Genomic DNA, 12,504 nt, shown 5'->3' with positions numbered 1-12,504 from the left:
ATTGGAGACACTGAATTGCCCTATAGGAGAATGTGTGTGTGTGTGTGTGTGTGTGTCTGCCCTGCGATGGACTGGCACCCCATCCAGGGTGTAACTGTGTGCCTTGCACCCATTGAAAAGCTGGGATAGGCTCCAGCGGTTAAGAAAGTGGTGAGTGAGTACCATTTGTCATTTGTCAAGTACCCAAATGTAGGTATCGGACAGGTGTATCTAATAAAGTCATTTCTGACATGTTTGCGAGTTGGACTGCACTTGTAAGTAAAGCCACTGGTTAGATTTCATTTGGAGTGAAAACATCAAAAAGAATCTCAGAAGTTTGAATCCTGAAGTGTACATCAGTATCGAAGCGAGACCTCTTTGGGTTCACATTAGAACTAGTGGTGGGCGGATCGATCCAAATATCGATATTATCGATATTTTATGGAAATAATAGTGTAAACTATACGTACATAAAGTACGGATGCACTTTGCTCACACTACGCACATGAATCGGCGCATGTAGTGAGGCTGTTATTCCGTGTTTTGGTGAATGAGAGCTCTTTTCTTTTGACTTTGTGCTTATAAATGTAAACAGAATAGCATAGATTTTTTATTTTAAATTAACAAGGACACATGTATGACATCCCAAGTGTCCCGGAAGTTCCGGGAGTCTCCCGCATATACATAGCGGCTCCCTGATGCCCGCAAGTCAGATAAAATCTCCCGGAATCTCGAACGAGCGGCCAAGAGCAACACACACACACACACGCGCGCGACACACACACACACACACACACGCGACACAGACTTTTTTCCTCCGATCGCGTATTAAATCCGTGATCTGATATGCAATCTAGCGCACTATGTAGGGAACATAAATAATTATGTAATACACTATCTAGTGCACTATGTAAGGAACACAAATCATCATCTAGTTATACTTTCTAGTGCACTATGTAGGGAACATGAATGCGTTATCTGATATACAATTTAGTGCACTATGTAGGGAACCTAAACCTGTTAACTAATACGCTACCTAAAGCATTATGTAAGAAACAAAAGTCTATTATCTAGTGCACTATCTAGTGCACTAAGTAAGGAACATAAATTCTTTTCTAATATACAATCTAGTGCACTATGTAGGGAACAATCAATCTTTCACACTATCTAGTGCACTATGTAGGGAACATAAATCTATTATCTTTCACACTATCTAGTGCACTATGTAGTACACATTAATGTGTTTGTGACGCGAAAAGTTAGCTTAGTAGCTCAGTTAGCAGCTCCTAAAAGTTCTGTTATCACCCATATCCTTTGGTGTGTGCGAGAGGTTTTTTAGCTTCTTTTTTTTTTGGGCTTGGGGGGTCGGGGTCGAGGTCCGGGGGTACCTCCCTGAAATGAGTTTTTGCAACTTGGGATGTCTGTATTCGGTCACTATTAAAAATTTACAAATGTATTCACACAGCAAACACAACTACGTGGTATGAGTTAGCCGCTTGGTGGTGATACGCCATGATGGTAACGTTGTGAGAAAGTAAAGCAACAGAAACAAGAAATCGGAATTGCTTTAAACAACTGAATTTATCTACAACCCTACTGAGAGCAGCTACTTACAAAAAAATTATGTATTACAATAATACACCGAAAGGTCATGAACATTCATTCAGATTTAGCAATTTGATGATGCATCTACCTTAATTATTAAAAAGTATCGGTATCGGATCGATATCGGCTATTCTGGCCCTGTATTTACTTGGTATCGGATCGATACCAAATTGTGCAGTATCGCACACCACTAATTGGAACCACCATACAAATGGCTGCTGTTGGCGCCTCACTTTCAAGCTCCCTTCGTAGGGAGGATGACCGAATTAGACCCCCGTTTATCAATCCGTCATATTATAAGTCATATTTATCCCGCTGCGTTTATAATATTAACTTCAGCTAACTTTAAGGCTTTGAGGTGTGCTACGATGCTTGATGTTTTGTTTTGATTCAGAGTGAACCATTCTACAGTACAGAGTGTGTACCCTTCGTAGGGGTTAGGGTGTAGTGATAATCACCTCAGATTGAAGCGCGTCCCCATTGAGGCTCCTTTCTACGCCGCTTCCTGTCAGCAGAGCCGCCGTCACCGTAGAGACAGATCAGTGAGTTGGAGCTTTTCTCTATATACGAGCTGTAATGTAATCAAGAGATTTGAGCTGATTTGTGTTTGTTTGAATTAAAGTGGTGATTTTATTCCACACCCTTGTGTTCTGTTATATTAGCAACTTGTTTTATTAATCTGGGGGGTTAAAGAAAGCTTGTCGGCCTCTTCAGGCTGGTAGCTTTTGGCTAACTGGCTAAAATGGGCTGCGTACTAATCTGCATACTTCTGTACTAACTAGTATGTGATACTAGTATTGATCCAGTCGGTGCAGTACCGGTTTAACATACTAGTTAGTACTGTAGTATGCAGGTTGGAACACGAAGCTACCTGTTGGCTTGGATCTTGAGTAGATGTTGTACACACTATGGCCAAAAGTATGTGGACACTTGACCATAATCTTATAGGACATTCCATATTAAAACCATTGGCAGCTGTAACAGCCTGCACTCCTCTGGTAAAGTTTTTATAGTGTGTCTGTGGGAATTTGTGCCCATTCAATTAAAAGAGCATTTTAAGGTAAGGCACCTATATTGTATGATAATGTAAGGCTTGCAACCGACATTCCAATTCACCCCAAAGAAGTTTGCAGGGGTTGGGCTCGGGGCTTTTTTTGCCGGCCACTTCAGGCCAAGTTTCTTAACACCACTATATCTTACGGGACCTTTACCGTATACCGTAGCCTAGTGGTTAAGGCACAGGACTAGTGATCCAAAGGTTGCTGGTTCAAGCCCCACCACTGCTAGGTTGCTGCTGTTGGGCCCTTGAGCAAGGCCCTTAACCCTCGGTTGCTCAGACTGTATACTGTAACTGTAACTTTGGATAAAAGCGTCTGCTAAATGCTGAAAATGTAAATGTATACAAGAAAAGGTCTAGACGAAGGTGATGTGAAGCTGCTGGCTGCTAGGGGGTGTACAGGGCTCCTCGGCCAGAACAGAGGTAGTGCAAGTGGCAGGGCAGCGTACGATGGCGAATTGGAAATGACTAGGTTGGAAGAATTAAGGAGGGCGGACTGGCATTTAAAACATCTCTCTCTCTCTCTCTCTCTCTCTCTCTCTCTCTCTCTCAGATGTCTTGGATCCGGGAAGGAGAACTAAGCCTCCTTGAGAGGCTCACAGCCAACATCCTGAAGGTAGATCATTCCCCTTTTTACCCCACACAAAACACATACAGATTGGATGTATACAGATGATGCTATATGTTATAATCAGATATATTTCCTCATTGTCCCTGTTTGTATGAAGTGATGTCTCTGTGGGCTGTAATCAGCATTTATATAGAATATAGAATAGAATATATTTTAATATAGAATAATATTGTTGTCTGTATTGTTTTTTTTAGGATTATAAATGTATCTTTTCTGCATTTCCTTAAAATATAACCTATTCTGTATAATAACAAAACAACAGCAATATTCTCCCAGCCCTTCAGCGACCATGTCCTAACCCATAGCTTTTTGGAATAACCAGTTTTTGTGTTTTTTAACTGTAGTCAGAGTTTATTTATTATTTATTATTATTTAAATCATTCTCTACAGGCAACACACTCAAATATGGCCTAAATACAAATGTCAGAGTGAAATTATTTTGTACAAGGGATGATGGATTGTTATTACATTAAGAAGTATGTTTTTTGGTCTTTTTTCCCCTCTGAGTTCTGAAATGAACAACAAAATAAAAGTTCGTGCCTGTACTTGTGGCAAAGAAAGCAAAAAGCAGAAGACTTTTCGCTGAGCATGTCAGCAAAGTTGATTTCATTTGCACTAGCTTTGACTCTCCCAAGCTGTTGACCTTTGGGGTGACAATTAACAATAAATCATTAGGACCATGTAGAATAAAATAGGTTTTGTTTACAAATATAGTGATGCTTCATTACTGATTACAGGAACATACATACTGCACCGTGCGGCTGCCAGTCACAGTCGCTCCGTGTTTCTGTGTCTTTTTCGGCTGTTTTTTTGTCATGTTTATGGACATTTTTATGCAGCTTTTTTGAGTTAAGTTCTTAAGTTCTGTACCTATGCTGCTGCTGTCTTGTCTTTTACCTATGTCTTAATATGTTTACTAGTGTTGATAATGTCTGTTTTCTCTTGTGTATTATATAAAGTACTGTGACACTAATTTCCTTCGGGATCAATAAAGTCTCATATTATCTCCCATACTTGGAACAGTGACACCAAGAGACGTCTGACGTATAACGATGTGCTTCGTAATCTGGATGTCTTGTCTTTCTGCAGGCTGGACCCATGCCCAAGCATGTGGCCTTCATCATGGACGGTAACCGGCGTTTTGCTCGTAAGAAACACGTGGAAAGACAAGAAGGACACACACAGGGCTTTGACAAACTGGCTGAAGTAAGTGCTTAAGAGTTCTGTGGACATTTCTCCCCCAATATTACTGTCAAAATCCAGTTTGGACCTGGCAAGAGGTGGCAGCAAGTGAACTCCAACAAGGGTCAAATTGTGATAGCTAGACGAATGGGTCAGATCCTCTCCAAAATATCAGGTCTTACAGGGTGTTTCTGGACAACCTGTGACTCGGAATAATGCACGCTGGTGCACAGAAGAACTACTTTAGCTACAGATAGTAGTGGTCAAAGTGTCCATGCTGACCCTAGTCCTAACAATGACCACATGATCCTCATAATTGGAGCAATGACAGAAGGCACAAAACCCACACGTCCAACCTGTTTGTGCATATTTGTGTTGACGTCGGGCTCGTTTGACCCGGGAGGCTCGTGAATTTCTCAAAGCAAAGTTTTCAAAGAGAAAAAAGGGGGGAAAGCAGAATTGGCGGGTGTGAAGGAATGCGTTACAAAATACCGGTTACACCAGTAGCTCCACGGAGCTCCACAGTAACGCCACGACAGATTATCAGCCTGCTTATTTATGCTCACAATTGAAGATAGTTATGAGTTACACTATAGGAACAAAAGTATTGGGACACCTGACTATTAGCTTGTTCATTTGTATTGAATCTTCCTTTTTCTTTTGTAGTTTTAATATCATCCACTGTAGTGTGTTTGTGGAAATCTGTGCCCATTTAGTCAATAGTCAGTGAGGTCAGGCGATGATATTGGAACAGAGGAGAAGAGAAGAAAAGACCTGGCTTTTTTTTGGTGGTGTAACTAGGAGCTCATGGGTCCCAGTGCAAAAAAAAATGTTGGGCCCCACTCAACAAATTTCATATATTTATATATTTATATTAGGGCTGTCAAACGATTACAATTTTTAATCGCGATTAATCTCAGAATTTCATATAGTTAATCGCGATTAATCGCATTTTGGTTTTTTTTAAAGGAGGTGGTTTTATTGTTATGGCTGATCGGTGTACATACACTAACATACACAAAAACTCATTCACAATCAACACAGTCTTGTTCCCTGGGTTCTGACAACTCATACTAGCGACTATATTACTTGCATCTTTGCACAATATTGGATTGTTTTTGCACCTTATTCTACCTGCTGCTATATAAACCCTACGCTGCTAACTGGATATCAGAATACGTTTTTATTAGGGCTGTCGAAGTTAACGCGATAATAATAACGCGTTCCAGTGTTGCCAGATTGGGCGGTTATCCGCCAAATTGGGCGGATTTTGTTGGAAAACAATTTAATAGCATTTAAATAACACTTCTGTTTAAAAGAAAATATTCAGTTTTAAGAAGCACCAGCATTGTAGAAGGCTATTAAAAGTAAAGTCAATTTTCAATGCTGATTTGGCTTAATAGTGTTGGTCAGTCTGTATCATATTCTTGAAATGATAAAGTATTGCAAAGGAATATCTTTGAAATTCTTCCTCGTAATGTTAAGGTTGCTATATTTTGGTTTTTCACTTGTCAGGGAAAATTAAGAGAGAAAAAAGCTTATTATTATCATGCGTGTGATATATATCATTTACGTGATCTGCGTATCACGTTACCACTGTACGTCACTGAGCCGATATGTGTATCAGGTGAGCAGCGGGTAACGGCGTGTTATGTTTAAGTGTGATGCTCCAAGTTGTGGATTAAGCAATAAAGACAAACTCGTTCTCCACATAACTAGTGTCATTTGTATTTAGTGGTTAAGTACAAAACATAACAATGCGGGTCTTCGTGATGTAATTCTACATGGCACTCACTGCCTGTATAGGTAAATTTTTTCTGTATAGAATTTGCGTTAACGCCACTTTTTTTAAATCGCGTTAAATTGAGATTGCGTTATTATCGCGTTAACTTCGACAGCCCTAATTTATATATATATATTTTGCTGCGTGCGGTGGTGGAGTTGTGGGAATAAAGGCACACGACAAGGTGGAGTTCACTTTAACTGTTTAGTCAGGACAATGAGCATTACAGCACTTTAGACTTCATGCCCGAACTTCAATGCTGGGGCCATACGGTGAGTCTCATATACAAAACTTACTAACTGCAGGATGTCCGAACTCACATGTATAAACCGGGTGCTGCATTCTGATTGGCTGAGCTGAATGTCACTCACATATCGTCGCTACAATATTGTAATATAATAATAACGACCTGGCGAATGCAGCCAATGGGGAGGCAGTGCGTTGGGGGGTTGAGTTCATGTCGTGAAGACCCCCCAGCCATGGGCCCCAGTGCACCTGCCCACCCGGTAGTTACGCCCCTGCTTGCAATCCAAGTTTAATCCAGCTGAGTGTTGAGTTGGGTTGACCTGTCTTTATAGAGCTCGCTTTGTGCTCAGGCGCATAATCATGATGAAAGAGAAAAGGCATTCCCTAAACTGTTGTCACAATGTTGAAAACATGTAATTTACCTTATTTTATACACCTGTTAACATTGGATGTGGCTAAAACAATCATCAAACAATCATTAGTAGGGGTGTCTGCATACCTTTGGCCATATAGTGCCATATAGTGAAAATGCATTTTAAATTGACAAACACAAAGGGTTAAGAAATACAGAAAAGGCAAATTAGGACTCCAGCCAAATCAACTTATTTGTATAGAACCATTTACATTTCAAATCCTCTCCAAGCAGCTTCACAAACAAACAAGTACAAAGAAAAAGCTAGTGTGAATGAAACGAGGGGGCAGTGAAGAGCAACTACAGCTAGCACCAGCTTGTAAACGATTAATAAACATTAAAATAGAATGGAAAAGAATGGAAAGAGAAAGCAAGAAGATTTACAGAAGAACTGGCAACTCACCCAACTCTACAAACACCTACCTGATCTGTATGTTCACTGTGTATTGTATAGGCCAGGTTTTTTTTTTTCAAGTGACCCACATTTTGTCCATGATTTTTACATCAAATTCATCAAAACAAAACACTAAACGAATTATACTTGTGGCAATCTGGTCCCACTGCGGTTTACAATGTGTAACGTAAAGCCTCTACACTGTAAGCCCGGACTTTACATTTAATCAAACATTTTTAGTACAACATACATAAATTATTTAAGTTTTTTTGCTCTACTATAAAATGCAGAGTACATTGTACTAATTTGAGTACACTTTTAAATGTGCTAAAAGATTTAAGTTTACTAAACAAAAAAAATTACTTTTCTATCAGATTAACTTAAAGAAGTTAAGTTAAGGTAATTAAACAGAAAAACGCCACCATTTACATGTAAGTCGCCTTTTTTCAGCTTGCTGTTGGTGAATCAGGCAGCCATTTGTTTTAACTTTTGAAACCTGTTGTTGCAAATTACTTTTTACTTTTCATTTAAGGCTTTTTGCAAAAGTAAACTTGTCTTCCTGAAATGTCTTTTGTAAAGTGGAACCTTTGTTAAACTAAGTGGACAAACATTTTCTTCCTCATGATGCTATTTTTGAGTAGCATGTACACCAGTCTGATGGGGCTTTTTCATCTTCCGTCTAATTTTGGTAAGTGTTGTACTTTACTTAACAATTTTGTTTAAAATAAATGATCTTAATGTTGACACTAAATAAATAATCAAACAGCGCTGCTTTATTTGCCGTATTTAGGCTACATGTTAGCATGCTAGCCTTCATACGAAGCAAATAGTGTGCTGGCTTGCTTTATTTTAATCCTTAAATTAATGCTGTTAATGTTGATTTTAATACTTCTGTTGTTTCTTTTTGTTGTTTTACAGGTTCATGTTACTGTGAGGAGCTGTTTGTGTTTCATCAGAACTTTATATACAGTTTGTACAGTTTTAAAGATGTTTTCTTGACATGTTGTATTTTAAGTAAATACTTCTGAAGTGAAATAAAGAAAAATAATTTTATAATTGTGTCTGTTTCTCTATAAACATTTGTAATTCATATTTAAAATGTAATTAACATGAAAACTAAGAAGAAATCAATAGTTTTTTCCATTGAGCTCAAGATAAATAGTAGAATTATTGGGAAAAGCAGTTGGTATAACAAAAAAAGAAAGTTTAATCAACTTGCCTTTTAGGTGTAATAACTTAATGTTTTAAGTTATGCTAACTCAAGTTTTCATTATACATTACTTAACTTTTTTAAGGCAACCGGTTTCCTCAAATTTTTTAAGTAGATTGAACTTATCCGGGCTTACAGTGTAGAAGAGAGTGTTTGTGTACAAGTTCATTTCTTTTTTTATGTGCCTGTTAAAATTCGTTTATTTAATTATTATTATGTTTTTCTGTGACCCATTTTTGGCTCAAACCCTGGTATAAGCTACACCTACCATTAGATTAACTTTGTGGGAATACAATTACTGCTTGTAGCCAATCTGTTTCTCTGTAAAGTTTGTCACCCTCTGTACCACATTCATCAATCAAAATGTACTCCGTAGAACCTTCACCAACCAAATATTAATTGGGGAATGAGATTGTAGTATGTGTTGTATAGGTATAGGTGTATCAGATGCAGGGCCTTTGAGAACAAGTGCGTCAGAAAATCTCATGGAGGAAGATAATGACCACTGAGCGAGTGTACGAGATGGCCGGAATAGAAAATGACCACACTGAACCACATTATGTCCCATAAGTTACATTCCTTTAAGCATGTGATGAGGCGCCCACATGTCAACATTGAAGGCAGTGATATGACCGGACTCGTGGAAGGGCTTAGAGGACGAGCAAGACCAAAAATAATCTGCTTTTCTAATAGAGTAGAAACTGCCATCCCTCATGTTAAAGACACATTGGTTTCCTTAATTATTATGATATTTTCTATTTTCCTTCCTCAGACGCTGCGCTGGTGTCTGAACCTGGGCATCCACGAGGTGACGGTGTACGCCTTCAGCATCGAGAACTTCAAACGTTCCAAGGAGGAGGTGGACGGTCTGATGGAGCTTGCTGAAGAGAAGTTTGCCCGTCTGCTCAGTGAACAGTGAGTCCCGCGGATAGAAAATTCTTCAGTTCACAGTGAAGCTTCTTTGACTCGGCGTGACTCAACATGCGTCTTTTATTTTAAGTGAGAACCTGGAAAAGCACGGCGTTTGTATCCGAGTGCTGGGAGACCTCACGCTGCTGCCCGAGGATCTTCAGCGCCAGATCGCCAAAGCCGTGGTGGCGACTAGAGTGCATAACAAGTACGGGCTTAATATTTTACATTTCGTTTACATTAACCGCTGGGTTTCCGGTGGGTCCAGGTCTCATCGCAGGGCTTCGGCCTCACTTTCCCTCCCTCAGATGTACCAAAACGTGCTTTTGTAGATGCCCGACAGACCAATGTGCCATTCGAGCGCCTGTCTTGAAACTTGGCTAATCAACTACATTTAGAGTCAAATGTTCATATATATTTAATTAGTCAATAATCGATATTTTTGAAAGCCTAAATCAGATTGGTCCTGTTGCTGGTTCTGGTGCTTTTCCTTTACCGTGTTTTTGGTCTTTTTTTCTGCTTCCAGGTGCTTTTTGAACGTGTGCTTTGCGTATACATCCAGATATGAAATTGCTAATGCCGTGAAAGAAATGGCTTGGGGGACGGAACAGGGCCTGATCAAGTCCAGGTATTTTTTGTTTGACCCAAATCCTTATCTTAACTAAATCTTAATTAAATCCAGGAATTCAGGGCAGCGTCTGTGATCCTTAGTTCATTTGCATTTAGTAGGTAGTACAGGGACATGGATCACTGTCTCCTCGTGTTCGTGGACAGTTTGGATATTCTTATAATCATATAAATCTTCTATAAAGTTTGAATAAAAGTTAATAAATGTAAAAAAAATTGTTATAAGTATTGGGACACCCCATGTAAGTTTTGAAATCGTGTTTCAGCCACAACAAATGCTAACAGGTGTGATAAATCAATTTAGGGAAGGAGCCCTGACCTCAGCCCCACTGGACAGTTTTGGAATAAACGGGAACATCAGCATCATCTTTTGACCGAATTGCCACACATTCCCACAGACATACTTGAAAGCCTTGTGAGAAGCCTCTCAAAAGAGCGGTTGTTGTTCCAGCTGAGAAGATCACACAGACGTTTTTGAAATGGGATGTCCATCAAGCTTGTTCGGGTGTCCAAATACTTTTGCCCGTGTAGTGTAGTTCTGATGAATTCTGTTTTCCTGTGCTTGTTAGTGACGTGTCAGAAGCTCTGTTGAGTCAGTGCCTGTACACCAGCAGCTCTCCAGACCCTGACCTGCTCATCCGAACATCCGGAGAGGTGCGCCTCAGCGACTTCCTGCTCTGGCAGGTAAGGGACCACAGAACTTTAAAAACTCCTTATGGCATCACTATGCATTATGACAATTATTATCAATATAGCTTGGTGGTAAAATACTGGTCCGAATGAACGATCCCTTTTGGCTTCTCTAGTGGATCATTGACGTTGATACAGTGGATCATTCGTTTGCATATTTGATTTAACCCAGATGCCCTTTCTGCCGTAATTCCTCTAATATTTCAGGGTAGGTTCACATACGTTTATTTGGGATTCAAACCCCCGGCTCTTATTATTATTCCACACCAGATTACTGGTTGGGGTGTAGGACTGGTGATTAGAAAGTCTTGCCAGTGTTGGACCCCTGAGCAAGGCCCTTAAACCATAAATGCTTGCATTGTCCTCAGCCATTATTGTAAGTGAGCATCTGCTAGAAAAAGCATCAGCAATTCAAGACAGTAAATGTAACTACATGATTACAAATGCTTTTTTGTTCATCAATACATGTTGTGTGTTTTACAGACCTCTCACTCGTGTATCGTGTTCCAGTCGGTCCTCTGGCCAGAATACACTTTCTGGAACCTCTGCGAGGCTGTTTTACAGTACCAGCTGAATTATCGGGCCATCCAGGTAAGACGTTGACCTTTAAAGTCAGTCAGTAATGGAGCAGTTTAAGAACAAAAGAAGGATTTTGTTATAACGACCTTTTATTTACGTTGGTTGCAAAGTCTTGTGTTTGGTTCAGTTTGCTAGAACACACCACTTTGGAAAGCCGGGTGTCCGAACAAACACGAGGTTTTAGGGAGGGAGGGCTGGATGGGGTCCCTTTACGATGCAAAGGGGGCCTGTCACATGGAGCTTAGCGTGGTTCTCTTTATGCGGTACGACTCTGTGTAGGAACCCAACACAGGAAGGTGATGAGCGGCTGGTGGCTGACCACGTGTCTGAGAGGGTGCGGGATGGTCCGCAGCACTCATTGGCCAGATGGGAGGTAGTGCAAGCAGCAGCGATACAGTCGGGAATTGGAAATGACTAAATTGTGAGGAACGGGGTGCAAACAGAAATTTGCTAGAACAGGTAGTGAAAGATTCAACAGCATTTTTGAACCGGATACTGATTGCCACTAGCACAATCATACACACACACAGGAAAAAACATTAAAGAACTTGTAACTGTTTATATTTAACTCTTTCACTCACCTGCTGTTGTATTGCAGAAAGCCAGGGAGCTGCACATGGACGCCGAGGCCGTGCAGCAGCTGGAGGCCGACCGCGCGTGTGTCGAGCAGCTCCAGCAGGGCGGGAACGGTAAGCTGATGGACGCTCGCTCTCGTCAAGCGGCGCTGCTTAACTACACGTCCCAGCGAGAAGAGAGAGTGAACCGCTTCCTCAGCGCACTTCAGCACAAAAGAGACTCTTACTTCCATCGTCTGTGCAGCCCGACCGCCGTCGCCTAGGCTTCTGTTTAGAACCGATCTGGTCACGAAACGTCACCGAACAAGTTCAGCGCTCATTACGAGCTCGTCGTCGTGCCGCTTCAGGCCATCAAAAATGAAATGAAATTTTTATAATGTGTATATACTTGAATTAAGATGGGTGATGTACCCCGTTTTAAGGGGCAATGATTTATTTATATTTGTTGTCTAAAAGTGCAAATTGAATTAAAACAAGAAACACAAACAGTCTCCGTCATTAATATTAGCCCAGATGTGCTCATTAACATTTACAGCTTTTATCTGACACTTTTATCCAAAGCAACTTGCAGTTACGACCAAATACCATGTATGTAACTGATGGTAAGGGCCTTGCTCCGGGGCCC

The 12,504-nt window shown here is 40.4% G+C and overlaps 1 protein-coding gene across 2 annotated transcripts; it reads left to right on the top strand.

The window, feature by feature from the left end:
- Window positions 1-2,089: 2,089 nt before the first annotated feature.
- On the top strand, window positions 2,090-12,365 carry dhdds (dehydrodolichyl diphosphate synthase). Of its 2 annotated transcripts, XM_062985611.1 has the most exons (9): window positions 2,090-2,126; window positions 3,195-3,257; window positions 4,362-4,478; window positions 9,272-9,414; window positions 9,500-9,616; window positions 9,935-10,036; window positions 10,605-10,719; window positions 11,209-11,316; window positions 11,903-12,365. In XM_062985611.1, the coding sequence occupies exons 2-9, from the start codon at window positions 3,195-3,197 to the stop codon at window positions 12,140-12,142; spliced, it is 1,005 nt and encodes a 334-aa protein (XP_062841681.1). In that variant the 5' UTR covers window positions 2,090-2,126; the 3' UTR covers window positions 12,143-12,365. The 2 variants fall into 2 exon arrangements, with proteins under 2 accessions (XP_062841681.1, XP_062841682.1); XM_062985612.1 differs by lacking the exon at window positions 9,500-9,616.
- The last annotated feature ends 139 nt before the right edge of the window (window positions 12,366-12,504 follow it).

Source organism: Trichomycterus rosablanca, chromosome 23 (assembly GCF_030014385.1).
Source record: "Trichomycterus rosablanca isolate fTriRos1 chromosome 23, fTriRos1.hap1, whole genome shotgun sequence".
Taxonomy (NCBI): Eukaryota; Metazoa; Chordata; class Actinopteri; order Siluriformes; family Trichomycteridae; genus Trichomycterus; species Trichomycterus rosablanca.
Note: the sequence above shows the minus strand (reverse complement) of the source record. Positions and strands in the feature narration are given on the sequence as shown.